The 18,654-nt window shown below is 40.3% G+C and overlaps 1 protein-coding gene across 1 annotated transcript in view; it reads left to right on the forward strand.

Moving 5' to 3' along the window:
* Positions 1 to 18,654, forward strand: part of LOC139308292 (nuclear receptor ROR-beta-like) — a 57,420-nt gene that overhangs the window by 16,118 nt on the left and 22,648 nt on the right. Inside the window, exon 2 of the mRNA XM_070931794.1 lies at positions 18,108 to 18,193. Within this exon, the coding sequence (XP_070787895.1) occupies positions 18,108 to 18,193 (86 nt within the window). The remainder of the gene's footprint in view (positions 1 to 18,107; positions 18,194 to 18,654) is intronic.

The raw sequence follows: 18,654 nt of genomic DNA on the forward strand, positions 1-18,654 counted from the left end.
TCGGGAATTAATGAAACCATGATGAGGTCAAAGATTCTGTTCTGATGAGCTGAAGGTCTTTTGACGTTCACACAAATGTTGTCCTTCCTCTTCCAACTGAGAGCAGGTCATTTCTGCTGTGTGCCTGCTGGTTTGGACACAATCCATGATTCAGGGGCTCCAAGGCAGAGATATTAAGCTCGGCTGCACTCATAGAGGTATAATCTACTTCTACCACTATCTTGCACATATTTCTCTTCCCACCGAAACCTTGGGCTTTGTACCCAAGGTCTTCTGGCCCAGCCATCTGCTTCCCACAGGAGAAGCTTTCAGTTAGTTGTCTTCTGGATGTTGAAGGACTACAATTCCTAAACTTCTCTTCCAGCATGGAAATGGTTGTCCCAGCATATCTGGAATAGCCTGTATGATAGATAAAATATCTGAGAAATAACTTCCATCCATGTGGATCAGCTTGTGCAATTCAGTACTTGGATTGGGTGGAAGAAGTTCACCTTTCATTCCTTTTTATAGTAAAGATACAAATGTCTGTTTTCATTCTGAAGCTCTTTCCAAAACAAGTAGTGCCCAGGTCTAAAAATGGAGGAAACTACCAATTTTATTTTGACTTTAAGTCCCCCCTCCCTCCCCCCATTATTTTATCTGCCCTCTGTCTAAGCCCGAGGTCGGGAAATATGACTCTTTTATGACTTGGGGACTTCAACTCCCAGAATTCCTGAGCAATCCATGCTGGTTCAGGAATTCTGGGAGTCAAAGTCCCCAAGTCATAAAGGGACCATTGTTCCCCACCCCTGATCTAAGCGGACAATTGCCATGTTGGACCTTCTGTGGTCCAGCACATGTTGGCTTCCATCTTGGTCATGAGAGAAAATAAACCACAACAAGGCCCCTCTTCCACTGTGGAGGGGAGTTGTTCTTCCTCACATTAGCAAAATGCCAGGGTGTGCCCAGATGACACTTCCCCGGGCGGGGCTGAAGGGTTAGTTTGTCATGGCCCCCCCACCCTGTTTGTTTATAGGAATACCATTGGGTTGGCACAGGGGGATGGCGGGGAGGAGGCGAAGAAAGCTTGTGAGGGTGAGTTGGCAGGCACGCCCTTGGCTGCTTCGCCTAGCTTTGTAGGAATGTGGATCGGCTGCTACAGCTAGTGCCAAGACCTTACCTGAGTGAGGGCGTTGCCTGCTCCCTCTAAACCTTTGGGTGTTGACACCCAGGAGCTTCAGCTCATCTCTTGGCCTTTGGGAAGCTGAAATTTTCCAGCCTTGGCCATAGTTACTTGGCAAAGGAAGGAATGTTGGGGTCTTCCCATTCTGAGTTTACCCAGCATTGTAGACTAGATTTAATTCCAGTTGCGTCATTTGAGGTCTAGCATCCGGTGCAAGTCAACCAATATGAATCACAGATGCATTCACTTATAGAAGCCACCATGATGTATAGAGATGGTTAGCTTTGATTATTTGTTTAAGGAAGGGATTAAGGAGTAATGCTGAGGTGGAGAACACATCTCAGTGTTGACTACATGAAATCTTCTGGATGGATTTGCCCTACAGGCTACACCAAGCTAAAAATGGAATTGAGTACTTAGTATTTCAACATGCTGCGGGAATCCAGACATTACATTAAGATGTCTTGTGGTTTTTTTTTTCCTTTGGGCTTAGTATGATGCGAGATCAATCACTGTAGTTTATGAATCTGGATTTGGGTTTACTGTACTGTATGAATGCAGCCTATGTATTGGACTTGGAAGATGTAGGTCAGTCCTCCTATCTCAATAGTTACAAGGAAATTCATGGAGAGAAATCAAGATGCTGATTGAAACTGTAAAATCAGTTTCACTTTTTCATGCATATAGCAAGGCTTTAATTGCAAGCTGCAACCACCATCTTAACTTTTTTTGACCGCCTGTCTTGAAGATGCCCTCATACTTTGCTACCGAATAGCAGATGAGGCAAATATCTTTCTGTTTAGGCCTAGAAGAGCTCCTATAATGCCAGGGCTAATAGTCCATTTTCTTGCCAAGATCCCGTTCTTATCTGCAGCAGGATCCTCTTTGATAACTTTGGCCATTTTCACACTAGTGTCTTCAGAGTTAGCCATGTATGTTGATGCAGAACCTGTTCTTATTGCTCCTAGTTTGGCCCAATGATAAGTTAGGTGACTCCAGCATGGTGACTTCAATTCCAAGAATTCCACAGCCAGCATCTTCTATCTAGCATCTTACTATCAACACTGTGATGATAAGGATAATAATGAATGCAGACTTTTTATTACCCAAATGATGCTGGAAATCACACCAGTGAGGAAATCGCCATGGCTGGGGTCAGAGGCCTCTCCTACCCCTTTTAATCTTTCTGTTCTTTTTCTCTTTATCGCCTTCTCTGTTTCCTGCTGGCTGCTAAGAAGGAGTGGGTCACTCTTGTTAGACCCCCGAACTTTGTAGGAGGCAAATAAAATTAGACTCAAGGCACATAGATGACCCATTCCTGCCCTCTGCATTTTTGGGAGATCGTGTATTCTATTCCTTTTGGCCCTCCCATTCTGAGAACAGTCCATAAATTCATGATATTTCCATCTATAGTATCTTCTGCAGTATCTTCCATTAGGAGGATCAGAGGACAGGGGATAGTTTGAATGGCATTTCTCCAAAATGACACCTTTCAGTAAAATTAGAATCATCATTTTCATAACCCCCAAACGAGCATGAGTTAGAAGTATCAGGTTGGAGGTGTGAGATATTTCAGATATAAGCTGCTGAAGTTGGCTGCCTGTTTCTTATTGTGGGAAGTTGTATCTTCAAGTGGGCAGTGGGAATACGTCTTCATTTTCATGCCCACATGGTTATTGGCAGTATGATGCATCTAATGCCTTTCAAGGCCAGTCCTTTATTAGCATGAGAAGAATCTGCTCAGTTAAATTGAGAACCTTCCTTGCTTATGGTTATGTTTCCAAGATAGTTTAACGAACTTGCAAGAATGACAACCTTCCCCTATTATTTGCCTTTATCCCATGAATATGGAGGATTCGTAGTTTAGCTTCCTTTAAAAACACATACAAACATTTGAAGCAGCTTCATGCAGTGTGAAGCCACATAATTATAACAAGAAGGGAAGGGAGTAGCCTGTTGTCTCCTGGCTGTATTCGCACAGGGTAATAAAATGGGAATTTGGCCAAGATAAACTTGGTTGGTGTAAAGTATAAACCACATTTTTCAGACTTGGCAATCTTAAAATGTATGGGCTTCAAGTCCTAGAATTCCCCAGCCACCTATGCTGGCTGAGCAATTCTGGGAATTGAAGTCCATACATCTTAAAAATTGCCAAGTTTGAAAAACATTGGTGCAAATCTTGGTTAGCTGTGGAGGATTTAGCATTTCATATGGATTAAGCCTGTTTACTTAATATGGAGGTCATTTGATTTCCCAAGTGGGGCTCATAAACTCCACATTTGAAAATATTTTTTTCTGGATCGCTAACCTCTATTGGACATATATCGGTCCAGAAAAGTTTCATTTAGCTAGAATTGTTAACAGGGATCTATTTCTCTTTCTTCCTAACTGTCGGTTTCGTTTCAGTATTTATTTATTTATTTTATTTTATTAGGCTTTATTTGATTCAGTTTCTCTTGAGCCTAAGCCTTTTTGAGCCCTCTCTCTCCAACAATAAAACAGAATTGCTCTCTGCGGATTTGGGCGTCGCAAGGGTTAAATTCAGCGAATGCTTTCGTTACACAAGCACCTCGTTAAATTCTATTAGAAGCAGAAAGTATGTCAGTAGGACGCAATGACTTCAGCGCTCAGCACAAGCTTGACGGACAGGCTCGACAGCCAATGGCATCCGCCTCCGAATCAATCAACAGACTCGGCAGTCCAATAAGCAAGCGTAACCCAGGCAGGCTTCTCTTCCTCCAGAGCCAGCTTTGTACGTCACCAATGTTTAGCAGATGGTGGTTATATAACCCCATGTGGTTTCAGCCAGCCAGCTGTGCCAATAACAACAACAATAACTACGACAACGATGAGGAGCTTTCCCGGGAAGTTGGGCAACAGGCATTTCAAAGTGGGAGAAGCAGCAAATGCCTTTATATTTAATTGCCCTGTTTCTTTTGTTTCTTCAGAGCTCTCTTCCTCTTCCTTTTCCTTCTCCTGGTGGGAGGAGAGGGAGAGAAAGAAGGAAGGAAAGTTGGTTAAAAAAATTGCAGAGTGACCCAGAAAGGCGATATTTGCAGGTCTCTCACACAATCACACTTTTTTTTTTTAAGGAAAGCTGTTTTTGCAAATCATCCCTAAAAAAAACTGGTTGGTTTTCCACCAACTGACTACAAATTGAATGGCCACTTGTTTTTAACAATTATTTGAAGTTACATGGTGTAAAAAAAATGACATGATCAGTCCTCACACTTATGACAGTCACAACATCCCCATAATCAGATGATCAAAATTTGGATGCTTGGCCATCGGCATGTATTTACAAGGGTTGTAGCACCCATGCCATTGGTGACCTTCCCAACCAGCTTCTGACAAGCAAGATCAAGGGGGAAAGATGCATTTGCTATAACAACTGTGTGATTCATTTAATGACTATAGTGATTTGCTTAATTGCAGCAAAAGTAATAAAATCCGGCATAACTCCTTTATCAACTGCCTTGCTTAGTAATAGAAGGTTTGGTTCCAATTGTTCCAAGACTCAGCAGCCCTGAGTCACCGGAGAAAGGCGGCATATAAATTGAACTAATAAATAAATAAATAAATTGTACTAGGTAACATGATGGGTGCAGTATGATTGATGCTGTTACCTAGTTTGGTAATGAAATGTCTGCAAGAAAACAACCAAGCTCAAAGAGCACTAACAATCCCTCATTCTCAGAAGTCTTTAACATCAAAGTTCAGAAGCATCAACGCTTTTCTTATCCTGCTTCTTTAAAGTCCAACTTTTGCTTCCATAGCATGTCACATTAGCTCACACTAGTGGTGAAATCCAAATTTTTTTACTACCGGTTCTGTGGGCATGGCTTGGTGGGCTTGGTGGGCGTGGCAGGGGAAGGATACTGCAAAATCTCCATTCCCACCCCACTTTGGGGCCAGCCAGAGGTGGTATTTGCCGGTTCTCTGAACTACTCAAAATTTGCACCACCGGTTCTCTGAACTGCTTAAAATTTCCGCTACCGATTCTCCAGAACCTGTCAGAACCTGCTGGATTTCACCCCTGGCTCACACAATTCTGATCTTGGTAGGAATAGACACACATCTCAGCATCTGAATATCTTTTCCATGGCTCTACCAAGTGCTTAGGGACGTGGTGGCTCAGTGGCTAAGACACTGAGCTTGTTGATCGAAAGGTCTCCAGTTCAGCGGTTCAAATTCCTAGTGCCGCGTAACAAGGTGAACTCCCGTTACTTGTCCCAGCTTCTGCCAACCTAGCAGCTCGAAAGCACGTAAAAAATGCAAGTAGAAAAATAGGGACCACCTTTGGTGGAAAGGTAACAGCTTTTCATGCGCCTTTGGAGTTTAGTCATGCCAGCCACATGACCACGGAGATGTCTTCAGACAGCGCTGGCTCTTCGGCTTTGAAATGGAGATGAGCAGCGCCCCCTAGAGTCAGGAACAACTAGCACATATGTGCGAGGGGAACTTTTACCTTTACCTTACCAAATGCTTATCTGTGCTGCTTGTTCCTCTACTGCCTTTATTTGATCCTAAAAGGCAGAAGCTACCTACCACTGCCAGGACTTTATTTATTTTATTTATTTATTTATTTGTTTGTTTGTTTGTTTGTTCCTATTTCTATACCACCCTTCTCCAAATAGGACTCAGGGCGGTGAACGGCCAAAGTAAAAAACAGTACATACAAAATTTAAAAGCAGTTTAAAATGATTAAATATTTTGGCCGTAAATTAAAACAACCCAATTTAAAATCTTGTGGTTGTATTAGCTTGCTCTTCCTAGTATTTAAGTTTTGTCGTATTTTTTTCACTCTGCTCCTTCACTTTTATTACCAGAAAGGATACTTGCAGATCCTTTTCATTTTTGACAGCAGAGATGGCCATTTTTCCAGAAACATCATGTAACAGCTGGTGTGGTATCATAGCTGTAGGCACATTGCTGTTTTTCATGCAGACTTACCACACCAACGTGCTGTGAACACACTCTGACACCTCTAATCTCTAAAGTAAAATAGAGCTCACCTAGAGATACATACTTAAAGTCTTAGAGTTCAAAATTATTTGGAAGGAAAGTTACATTGATAAAGACATACAGGTATTCTCGATTTGCAATCACAATCGGGACCGGAACTTCCATTGCTAAAGAGTGAGGTTGTTAAGTGAGCCATCATGTTATCGTGCTTGATTTTACAAGCTTTTTTGCCATGGTCGTTAAAGAAATGACAGTTTTTAAGTGAATTCAGTTTCCCCCATTGATTTTTCTGGTCAGACTGGCTGGAAAAGTCATAAATAGCAATCACAAATACCAGAATGCTGCAACCATCATAAATACATGTGCAAAGACCAGTTATAAGTCATTTTTTTTTTAGTTTCATCATAACTTTGAATCAGTGGTGGGATTCAGTCGGATCGGGCAAACCGGTAGCGGCAACTGCGGGAGGCTCTGCCCACCCACCCAGACATAACGTGCGTCTACTGCGCATGCGCAGAGGTGGCGCATGCGAGCGAAGCAAACCAGTAGGGAATGTAAGTGAATCCCACCTCTGCTTTGAATGGTCACTAAACAAATGGCCTGTAAAATGAGGACTATCTGTATGTGGCCGTCCTGTACCAAGAGCTATTCCAAGCAGAGGTGTACTTGCCATATTAAAATAAATATTTTTTTCTCCATCTCCCCCCTTCCAGTGATGGTTTGCTCCCTACCCAATTATTGCTGGGAGCTTAGCATAGTGCTAAGTGTCGTCATCTTGCAGAAAGTAATATGAGAACATTCCATACTGGAGAACCTTCCAGTTTCCATCCATCCTAGGGAATAAAAACTGGGAAACGGGCACAATAGGAGATTTAGTAGCTTACAAGACTGTAATTTTCTGCCGAAGAGACGGTCAGAAGTTATTAGTTTTAGTTTCTTTATTGTTTCCTCGTCTTGCCCCTCTTTCCTTTCTTTTTTTTCTTTACAATTGTCTTTTACTTTATGTGAAAATCTCAATAATTATAAATAAATAATAAGAAGAAGCCACTCAAGCCTTGCACCACCTTTGTAAAATTAGAGGTTAGAATGATGAGAAAGTGGGTTATTTCGAAGGGCCCATGGCAAATACCACTGACTGGCTAAAGCTTGGCAGAATCGGGAGTGGGTACTCTTTCCCAATGCAATTTGGAGGTGATGGAATTTGCTCCTGGGATTTTCTGCATTCAGAGTATTTTTGCTGAGTTGTGGTCTTTCCCCTCAAAATAAAGTAGGCTTCTAATCCTCATGGTTTTAAATAGAGAATAGATTTAAGCAGCAATAGAAGAAGCTGCTGTTGAGACTGAGTCAGATCCTTGCCCTAACTTGGCCTGTCTTATCTTTACTATCACAAAGCATCTGCAGGCTATGGGCTTTTCTAACATTATCTGAAGCTGCCAATTTTTTTTTTCTATGCATGCAACACTGTATGCTATTCCAGTATAGAATAATTATATATTATTCTATGGGGAATAACTGTGGTTCCGTGTTAGTTGTGAAGTAACTTCATAAGAGCATTGAGATACCAGGTGCAAAAGGAATTTTTCAGAAACAACCAGAAATGGTTTGGATTGCAATATATATTTAATAAATAAATAAGAGGGGCAGGTTTTTTTCTGGCTACTCAATCAGTGCCTGCGTTCAGTTCATTCAAATATTTAAGTAACATCAACATGTAAACCATAAAGGAGAGAGTAATGGAGTATCTCTACGCAAAGGTTGAATCCAGAATTCTCCAGCAGAGGCAAGGATTATACAAATGTCAAAGGATAGCAAATAGTGATTAGTGTTTTTTGGATGGTCTAAAGTTGTCTTATGTGGGTAGAGGGAATGAGTGTGCCAGAACTGGCAGAAAGATGTGGAAAACTATGAGGTGCTTATGGAGAACATTGATTGCCTCATTTCTTACGGTGCCTGTTGTATTTCTCAATTCTCCCTCCTGCTTAAATCACAGACAGGAGACTTCAACAGGTTCCTGTTTACACCCTGAGGAAGATTTAAATGGCTGAAGGTAGTTGTGTTTGTTATCTTAGTGGTGCCACCTGTAAAATGGATACAGTATGCCCCCCCCCTCTACAAGACCTAAAGCCGATCAGCAGTGGAACAAAGAAAGCCATCAGGAAAATCCGGCTCCAAAAGTTTTTGTAATGGAGAAGCTTTTTTATGGGGGTGGGGGAGGAAAAGGAGGCAATTAAAAAAAAAAATCTTCCACTTCCTCCTTGGAATGAATCAACCCTACTCAACAACAAGACACGCCTGAGTAGAAAGTATTGCGTTCAAAGCAAGAGGTTGCAACCTCTTTTATTTGGGCTTTGCAAGTGACATCAGTGGTTGAATTAGAATCTTTTTCAGCCAATATGCCGATGTTTTTCAACCTTGGCAACTTGAAGATGTATGGACTTCAACTCCCAGAATCCCCCCAGCCAACATGACTGGCTGGGGGAATTCTGGGAGTTGAAGTCCTTTCATCTTGAAGTATGGCACTGAGGCATGGTTGACAAACAATGTGTGACATGCTGTATTGGAAACAGGAAGGGCTCTGAATGTGTTCATGGAAATAGGAATAAGATGGTGTCTCAGAAGCAGAATCACCCAGAACCAGAATGTACCCACACACCCTGCCACACCATAATTTCCAACCATCAAAGATATGGCTCCAAATACAGTTCCCACCTTAAGTCATGAAATCATCAGTACGCCTTTTGTACCATGCCCCACCCATTATTATCCATGGGCCTCTTCACAAAAATGTAAAAGAATCAGCCCAAAGGTGCTTTTTCAAAAAGCAATCCTGGACTTTCTTGTTTTTTTTTTCCCTTGAAGATGTTTTGTTTCTCATTCAAGAAGCTTCTTCAGTTCTGACTGAATGGGTGGAGAAAGTTCTTCAGTTAGAACTGAAGAAGCTTCTTGGATGAGAAGTGAAACATCTTCAGGGAAGAAACAAAGCTCTCTTGCCCTTTAAAAAAGCACCTTTGGGACAATCATGACCTGGATGACTGAGAATCTCTGTAAACAATCAGTTTGTAAGGATCAAAGGAAAGGTGCATTTTTAAGATCTACAGAGATGGGCTTGAAGGCCACAGTGCCTTCCTGTTCTTTGTCCCGGGATCTCAAAGTACAGATCTCAAAAATATTGGCTGGATAAGGCAGATTCCTGTTTTCAAGAAATCTAATACAATCAGTCCTTAGCTTATGACTACAATTGAGACTGGAACTTCCATTGCTAAGTAAGATGGTTGTTAAATGAGCTCAATTTTACAACCTTTTTTGCCAGGGTCATTAAATGAATCACCACACCATTTGCATGGTCATTAAGCAAATCTGGCTTCCCCCATTGACTTTGTCAGAAGCCAGCTGGGAAGGTGACAGCTAGTGATCAAATAACCCCAGGACACTGTAAATAAATCATAAATCCATGCCCGTTGCCAAGGACCCAAATTTTTATCAGAGTTGCTGTGATGGTTGTTAAGTGTGAGGATTGGTCATAAGTCACTTTTTCAGCACCATTGTAACTTCAAATGGCCATACGTGGAAGATTATCTGCAGTATACATATCAAATAAAAGTAAAGTAAAGTAAAAGTTATTATTATTGATTTCACTGATTGAAAATGTTTAAGTAAATCCAGAAGATCTCTTGGATGGTAATTCATAACGTCATTGCTGTCTCCCTTGGCAGAGAGTTCCAAAGGTTCACTGTGAATATCTGCAGTATGAGTAAGCAGGAGATACTATGATGTTTTTTCTTTAATCCTCTTCCCTTGAGTTATGACAGGATTACATTAACAAGGCTACGATTTATTGTTCCTTTCTGGCATATTATTCCTAATTGGAGTTTTGGTGCTCTGTCTGAATTTGGAGTTCAGCTCAAGTCTGGCACTGAATTTCCTTGTAAAAGGAATGATTTGACCTACTGTGACCCATAGGATTGGAAAGAAATCACAGTTGGAGGATTATTTGCATTTTTCACAGAATCCCAATGGGGAAAACTTGATAAAAGTCAACATCTGCTCAACAAGGACAGACCTCTGGGAAGATAAAGGTACTTATCCAAGAATTGCTAGCATTATAAATGCAACCTTCTAAGCATCGGGACTAGCATTACTTCTGATTGAATTCTGAACTCTGATGTGCCACCAGGTTGGCATCGGTGCTTAGTGTCCACATAGATCAATTTTCTGCAGGAGGATCTGTCCCTAACCTGAACCTTCAAGTCTTCTAATGGGATACCTGTTAGAAGGCCATCCGCCTTCCTGCTGATTGTCCTCTTCTTTTTATCTTTCCCTGCATTTTACGAATTACATGAACATAATTCATAAGAAAGTTATTATTACTGAGCTGTGTCTCCAACTCCTCCTGGTTTTAATTGCTGTGTTGACCTCTTGTTTCTTCCTTCCCTTTTCTTGCAACAGAAAATCCTTTAATGGGTTAGGAATGCTTTCTAGTTGATAGCATAAAGACCCTGCTATTTGTCCAAACCAGTATTTCTCAACCTTGGCAACTTAAGATGGGTAGATTTTCAACTCCCAGAATCCCCCAGCCCACATTGCTGCCTGGGGGATTCTGAGAGTTGAAGTCCACACATTAAAGTTGCCAAGATTGAAAAATACTGGTCTAGAAGTACTTCAGTATTCATTCGATAGACATGCACAGGGTGACACTGCCATCAAAAAATTGCATTTGGGGCCTGGAGGTTAATTTTCTTCTCACTCCTCATGAATAAGACAGAATGAAGAGAAAAGAGTAAGGGGAAAAGATTCTCTGGAATTGCTAACTGGAATATAATGGGGATACCAGGATGGATAAAAATCAATGATTTTTTTAAAAAAAATCAAAAAAATCAGATTTTTTTGATTTAAATCAGATTTTTTTGATTTAAATCAGATTTTTTTTATTTAAATCGGATTTTTTTGATTTTTATCAAATTTATTTTAATAAAAAACTTTTGGGGTAAAAATCTATCGTAAGATAGTTTTCTATTTAAGATACATAAATAATTTAGTTTATTCAGCATGAAATGGAGCTTAGTTATATAGCATGAGGCTGTATATTCTGCAACATTGGAACTATCGGTGAGTCAACAGTGGGTCAAAGGAGTAGCAGAGATGACAGTTGCTCTTTAAAAATTATGATTTAAATCAAGTTGATTTAAATCAAGCCTTTTTACTAGTGATTTAAATCATGATTTAAATTGTGATTTAAATCAACTCGATTTAAATCAACTCCACCCTGGGGGACACCTATTGAGGTTCCCTAGCAGCTAATTTAGGATTGAAAAAAAGGAATAGCTCATTCATCCTGCATAAATTAGACAGTAGAATACAGTATAGCAATGGCCACCAGCTGGTGATGTTCCAAACTTGGCAACTTTAAGACTTGTGGACTTTTATGACCTGTGCCTCTTTTCCGACTGCTGTCTATTCTGCAGCTCTTCCTCCTGTCTCTCAAGATCATTCCCACATACCATTTACAGGTAGTCCTCGATTTACGACCACAATTGAGCCCAGAATTTATGTTGATACGCGAGGCAATTTGTTTAAGTAGGTTTTGCCCCCTTTTACGATTTTTCTTGCCACAGTTGTTAAGTGAAGCACTGCAGTTGTTAAATTAGTCACACAGTTGTTCCAGAGAAGCTGGCTTCCTCATTGACTTTGCTTGTCAAAAAGTCGCAAAAGGTGATTGCGGGACACTGCAACCGTCATAAAATATGTCAGTTGCCCAGCGTCCGAATTTTGTTCACGTGACCATGGGGATGCTGCAATGGTCGTAAGAGTGAAAAACGGCCGTAAGTCACTTTTTCAGGGCCGTTATAACCTTGTATGGTCACTAAATGAACCGTTGTAAGTTGAGGACTATCTGCATGGAAGGCAGACTCCCTTGCTCCTCAGGGTTCATAGAGCAGCATGACAACAAAGCCGAGACAATTCATTTGAGTATCCTTCTGTGGTAGGAAAGGGACTGGGGGCGATGCATCAGCCACCACAGGTGAGCAGCTGAAATTCCTTCCTCCCCAGATAGCAATGGCAGCTCTGCCCATGGATTTGACAACAACAAATCCATGCCACTGTATAATTGTTTGCAATGAACTTAGTCACTCGGCGAAACAGTCATGCCCAGGAGAATGATGCCCCTTGTGCAAGGCCGGCCTTTTGCAATGCATTGAGGAAAAAAATAATAATAAAGCACCGTTTCTATTTCTAAAGACGTTCTCTCAGTTGGGCAAGATCTTTGTTGGCATCTAATGGTCTTGTTGTGGGTGTCTAAACAAGGATGATTTGGCCCTGCCCCAGAACCTGTGTTTACACAAAGATTTAACAGGCTCAGGAAAATAAGCAGGGATGCCTTTTCTCAAAAGCGTAAAGCTTGGCTAGTGTTAAGCTTCGTTAATTTTTTTTTTCCAAGTAGATGTTTTGGTAAAATGCATCCTGTTTGATGAATTTATGTCATGTCAAGTGCATGCAGAGAACTGGATTCAGTTGGCCAAATGAAATGTTGTGTAAACAAAGTCAGTGTGTGTGAGCACGTGCTATCTGGATTTTGGTTCTAGTTGATTTTTGACTGATTTGTAGTGAGACTGCTAGTCCTCATTATATATATGTGTGTGTGTGTGTGTGTGTGTGTGTGTGTACAGTTAATATTTCGGGTTTCTTCCCGTGTAATTGTGAATATATCCCTAAAAGGGTAGAAGCGACGTTTCGACAGAATCTCATCTGCCATCATCAGGCTTATGTATATATGTTATACATTCACACATTCATTGGAGCTTAAAATCATCTTTATTCTGTGATCAGGTTTATATTACATTCAGTGGGTGAACTCTCTTTTTTTTTCTGATCTTTTTTGAGAAAAAAAAATGCCCATCATTTTTATGCAAGTTTTGGTGTATTCGGGTCTTTTCCCGTGTAAGATTTATTTATTTATTTATTTATTTATTTATTTATTTATTTATTTATTTATTTATTTATTTATTTATTTATTTATTTTATTATACTTTTATGCCACCCTTCTCCCAAAGCACTTGGGACGGCTCACAAAATTAAACGATAAAAACAATAAAAATAAACTACCAAAAACAATCAATTTAAAATCTCCCAATTAAGAATCACCCAACAGATCAGCAAATTTGTTGGAAAAGCCATGTCTTCAGGTCACGGAGGAAAGAGCGGAGGTCGGGGGCCGTTCGGAGCTCCGGGGGTAACCCATTCCAGAGGGTCGGTGCGCCCACAGAGAACGCCCTCATCCTGGGGGCCACCAGCCGACATTGTCTGGCCGATGGCACCCGGAGGAGGGCTGTGAGCGCACAGGGTGGTGGGAGGCAGGCAGAAGGTGGTCCTGCAAATACCCTGGGCCCATGCCTTATAGGGCTTTATAGGTAAGTACCAGCACCTTGAAGCGGATCCGAAGGACCACCGGTAACCAGTGCAGCTCGCGCAGGAGAGTGTAACACGGAAGTAACGGAAAGCTCCCGTAACAACCCGCGCAACCGCATTCTGGACCAGCTGGAGCCTCCGGGTACACCCCAAGGGCAGCCCCATGTAGAGGGCATTGCAGTAGTCCAAACAGGAAATAACGAGAGCTTGGGTGAGTGTACGGAGAGCATCCCTGTCTAGGAAAGGTTGAGAGTATCTTGGCGATATTTCGATGAGGTCCCACTCGTCATCTTCAGGCTGGTGTCTTCGGCTTTGTGCTTGTGCGAGGAAAGTGTGATCGGAGCTGCCGTCTCTCTATAAAATATATATATAATAAAGAGCAACTTGAAATTGTGATTCCATGCATCCATGAGCATTGTTTTTTATTTTTTTTCCAGAAGTAACTTGCATAAACACACACACACAATCCTTCTTGTGGATATAACTATTAGCTACTACTATATGTTTATCCTCACCTTTTTAAAGAAGTAACTCTGTTCTAGGTTCACCTGAAATGTAGTAATAATACTGTTAGTTCTATACACTGAGGATTTTTCCATCTTTTCCCTTTTTTTCGCTATGTGTTTAAAAAGCTGAAAATGTTGTCGCCTGGCAGGGTGTTGTTATACCTTCTGGAGTCTGATTATGGGTTTTGTTAAGTTATCCAAGTACTTTGGGAATAGTGATTCAACAAGAGATTTTTGTCTGATTCAAGTTGGATTCTGCTATGGTAATAATTGAAATCACAGGAGAATTTACAGGGGGAAAAAAACTCCAAATATTAACCTCGAGTAAAAAGGAACATTGGTTGAAATGACAGCAGAATAAAAGTTGAAATGGCTTTGAGCAAGAGTATGGGGATGGATTGAAAAACTGAAGAGTTTATGAATGAATTATTAGAAAAAATAATTAAGTACATAAGAAGGGCTTTTCTAGGCTTAAAAAAAGAATTTTTAGTCTAGCATTCTGTTTCTAGCTGACAATAATCTTCCACTGTTGCATGTAATCTATTATTCAGAGGTAAAGTGCCTCTAACTATGGAAGTTCCATTAGGTTACATCTAAAAATAAAAGAAAGTATCAGCTGGATCTGAGTCAAGAACAGATTAAATGAAATCAGATTGGATTACTAATCTACTTAACAAAATAAATAAATAAACTAAATAAATTTACTAGGAGGAAGCTGCACGATGCGTAGTACAAGCAGGGGGAAAAAACCTAACCAGAGTTTTCCTTCATAGGAAAAGGGATTATGAAATTGATAATAACACCGAGTTGTCAGATAAGATCTGACTCTAAAATTGATGATGGGCTGGGCCTCCTACAAACAGGCACAAAACTTAATTTGTAAATATTTCTTCATAGACTTAGATGTCCCCAGAAGTTAAATGGACTTTAAAAACAGGGTAAGAATTTTAAATTCTCAACTGCCGTTCTGTGAGGTATAAAAACCAAATAAACCAATTTTCTCATCAGAAAAAGTATGGTAGGACCTTGAATAAAATTTGTTTTAATAATTTCTAATTAAAATTTTTAATAATTTGTTTGTTGGAAAAGGGGCTGCCGGATTTGTGATTTTTGGCTACCAAAGACTGACAAAACATTCTCCTGCAAACTTTTAAAAGCTCATGGTTTTCCCTTTTCTCACAGTGCTGTGACTCACGTGGGCCTTTTATTCAGCCAAAATTGCCCTGTACAGGTTGTGAAGCAGCAGTTGTGTGTGCAGGAAACACGTCATTTAATTGCAGCATGAGGCTGCTTCTGACACCAGAAAGGATCTCTCCTTATTCCGCTAATACTAACAAATAAAGTGGAATAGTGATCTCTTCTACTTTGGAAAGCCATCTAAGTCAGTATACATCATTGAATCTTGTGGCAATGAATTCCACAAAGGAACTTGGAAACTCTCATTTCTCATCAAATTTAGTGGTGCTTATACTGATTAAACATTTCTATGATTATGATTGTCCATCCATCTCTCTCTCTCTCTCTCTCTCTCTCTCTCTCTCTCTCTCTCTCTCTCTCTCTCCATCTATCTATCCATCTATCTATCCTGTTTCCCTGAAAATAAGCCCTCCCTGAAAATATTTAAATGTAGAGCTGGAAATCAGGTAAGATGGCAAGAGGAACTCCATCTCGCTTCATACGCCCCAAAATAATAAGACCTCCCTGAAAATAAGGCCAAGCACTTATTTCGGGATTCAAAAAAATATAAGACAGGGTCTTATTTTCGGGGAAACACAGTATCTATCTATCTATCTATCTATCTATCTATCTATCTATCTATCTATCTATCTCTAACTTCATATATGTTTATGTGTATGAATACAAACATGTATGAAGTATGTGTGAGTATATATTTATATTCATATGTGTATATGTATATGAACATATGTTTGTATAAACGTAGTTCTTTACCTTTAATTAATTAACAAATAAAAGAATGAATTTTAAATGTTAGGATAACTGTAAACTGCCTGTAACCAGCACCAAGGTTTGTTATCCACTATGTCATTTTCTATCTTTTTTTCCTCTTTTATGTAGCTATTGAGATTGTTCTGTCCAATATTTTCATAAATAAATAAAACATTAATTCTTAACCAAAAAAAAATGATCAGGGAGATTAAAAAGCAAATGCTATGAAGTGTTTGTAACATGTTCTAACCAGATTGAAATCATGTGGGCTTAACCCTGACTTTGCTCAGTTTCTGCTTTTTAAAATATCTCATCATTTGGACCATTTTAAGAACTTCTAGGCTGATTTTGGAAATTGGTACAAAGACTACAAAGTTCTACTTTTGTACTGTCCATATTGTACTCTTTTTTGGCCAGAAAAAATCACTTCAGGCACAAGCCCGCTCCACAGGGAACTGATGTGGAATCTTGTGCTCTTGGGGGCTGGAAAGGGATCTGCTGTTTATCCCCCACTGTGGTTGTTTTATTCTTCTATTTTGGCAGGCTCAGAGACACAGATTGGGCAAGGAGGGAGACTGGGAGATCTCAGTGGCCAAGATTGTTTCTCTTCCCCATCTTTATCATACTTGTAGGCCACCCTAACATAGTTTGTTCAAAGTACCCGATTGCCCCCTCCTGGCCTGAGATGGAATTACATCCCCTTTAACTGGAAGTGGATTCTAATTAATACTAATTACTAAATAGTATTAGTATAAATTAGTTCTTATTTATTTATTTATTTATATTTATTTAGTATAAAATATACTAATTAAGATGTAACGTGAATAAGAATAGTTGCACTTTTTTGAGCTTACTGTGGAAGACACACCATTAACATTTTCTTGTCTTGTAAGATATAACTGTAAATATGCCTCCTTCCAAAAAAACCCCAAAACTATAATTTCTACAAATTCAGCAGAGGCTAAATAAGTAAAAGCAAGCCGAAATGGTTAATCAGCAACCTCCTGTGGTTATTTCTTTTGAGAGTCTCTTGTTATTTCTCTTTTATCCTCTGCTTTCTTCCCTCTTTCTTCCTGTCTGTATACTGTCTACACATGTACAGTACAAAATCATACCTAGTGATAATTTGTCCCCAAAATCCTTTCTTAAAATGTGTGCATTTGGGGAACAGTCCTCTCAACGGTGATATATATTGGCAACCCCATTATTTTTGTTTGAAACCATTCACACGATGTGTGATAGCCACATATACATATAATCCAGAGGTGGTATTCAGCAGGTTCTGACCAGTTCTGGAGAATCGGTAGCGGAAATTTTGAGTAGTTCGGAGAAGCGGTAAATACCGTCTCTGATTGGCCCCGGCCCCATCTATTCTCTGCCTCCCGAGTCCCAGCTGATTGGGAGGAAATGGGGATTTTGCAGTATCCTTCCCCTGGAGTGGGGTGGGATTGGAGATTTTACAGTATCCTCCCCCTGGAGTGGGGAGGGAATGGAGATTTTACAGTATCCTCCCTCTGGAGTGGGGAGGGAATGGAGATCTTACAGTATCCTCCCCCTGGAGTGGGGAGGGAATGGAGATTTTACAGTATCCTCCCCCTGGAGAGGGGAGGGAATGGAGATTTTACAGTATCCTTCCCCTGGAGTGGGGTGGGAATGGAGATTTTACAGTATCCTTCCCCTGGAGTAGGGAGGGAATGGAGATTTTATAGTATTCTTCCCTTGGAGTGGGGAGGGAATGGAGATTTTACAGTATCCTTTCCCTGCCACACCCAACAAGCCACGCCCACATAACCGGTAGTAAAACAAATTTGAATCCCACCACTGATACAGTCCTTGCACTTATGATCATAAGTTGGAACCAGAATTTTTTATTGCTAAGCAAGGCAGTTGTTAAATAAGTCGTGCCTGATTTTTATAACCTTTTTTTAAAAATATAGTTTTGAATAAGTTCAGTGCTGTTGTAACTTCAAGCAATCGCTCGCTAAACTAATAGTTGTAAATTGTTCTGTATGTTCAATGCAAGTGCAGAAGTTTTTTTTTTTTCTTTTTTGAATGTGTTTTAAATTTAAAACATTAACACTGCCAATGAAATTCAGCTTTTCATTCTTCTCTTCCTCCCACAGCACAAATTGAAGTTATCCCTTGTAAGATATGTGGGGACAAGTCTTCAGGGATTCACTATGGAGTCATCACCTGTGAAGGATGCAAAGTAAGTTGGAAGGCTGCCTGGGAGTGCTTTGGGTGCAGGAGGGAATAGCTTATCAACTTTGCAATCTGCTCAGAACGTATCTGTAATTGACCATTGAGAAATTAAACCTACTAACTTCTGTGAAACTTTCATATCAATGTATATAGCCCATAGCTAAGTGTCTGTTCTTAACCACCCTTTAATGATCTCAGAAAGTTACATTGATTGGACCTGGTTACTGTTTGAATGGGAGACCAGCAGAAATTCTCAGGGTTATTGACTTTGTTGTTAGTTGCGAAGTCGTGTCCGACCCATCGCGACCCCATGGACAATGTTCCTCCAGGCCTTCCTGTCCTCTACCATCCTCTGGAGTCCATTTAAGCTCATGCCTACTTCTTCAGTGACTCCATCCAGCCACCTCATTCTCTGTCGTCCCCTTCTTCTTTTGCCCTCAATCTTTCCCAGCATTAGGCTCTTCTCCA

Source organism: Pituophis catenifer, unplaced genomic scaffold (genome assembly GCF_029215685.1).
Source record: "Pituophis catenifer annectens isolate HBS135680 unplaced genomic scaffold, rPitCat1.0.hap2 SCAF_1, whole genome shotgun sequence".
Lineage (NCBI taxonomy): Eukaryota > Metazoa > Chordata > Lepidosauria > Squamata > Colubridae > Pituophis > Pituophis catenifer.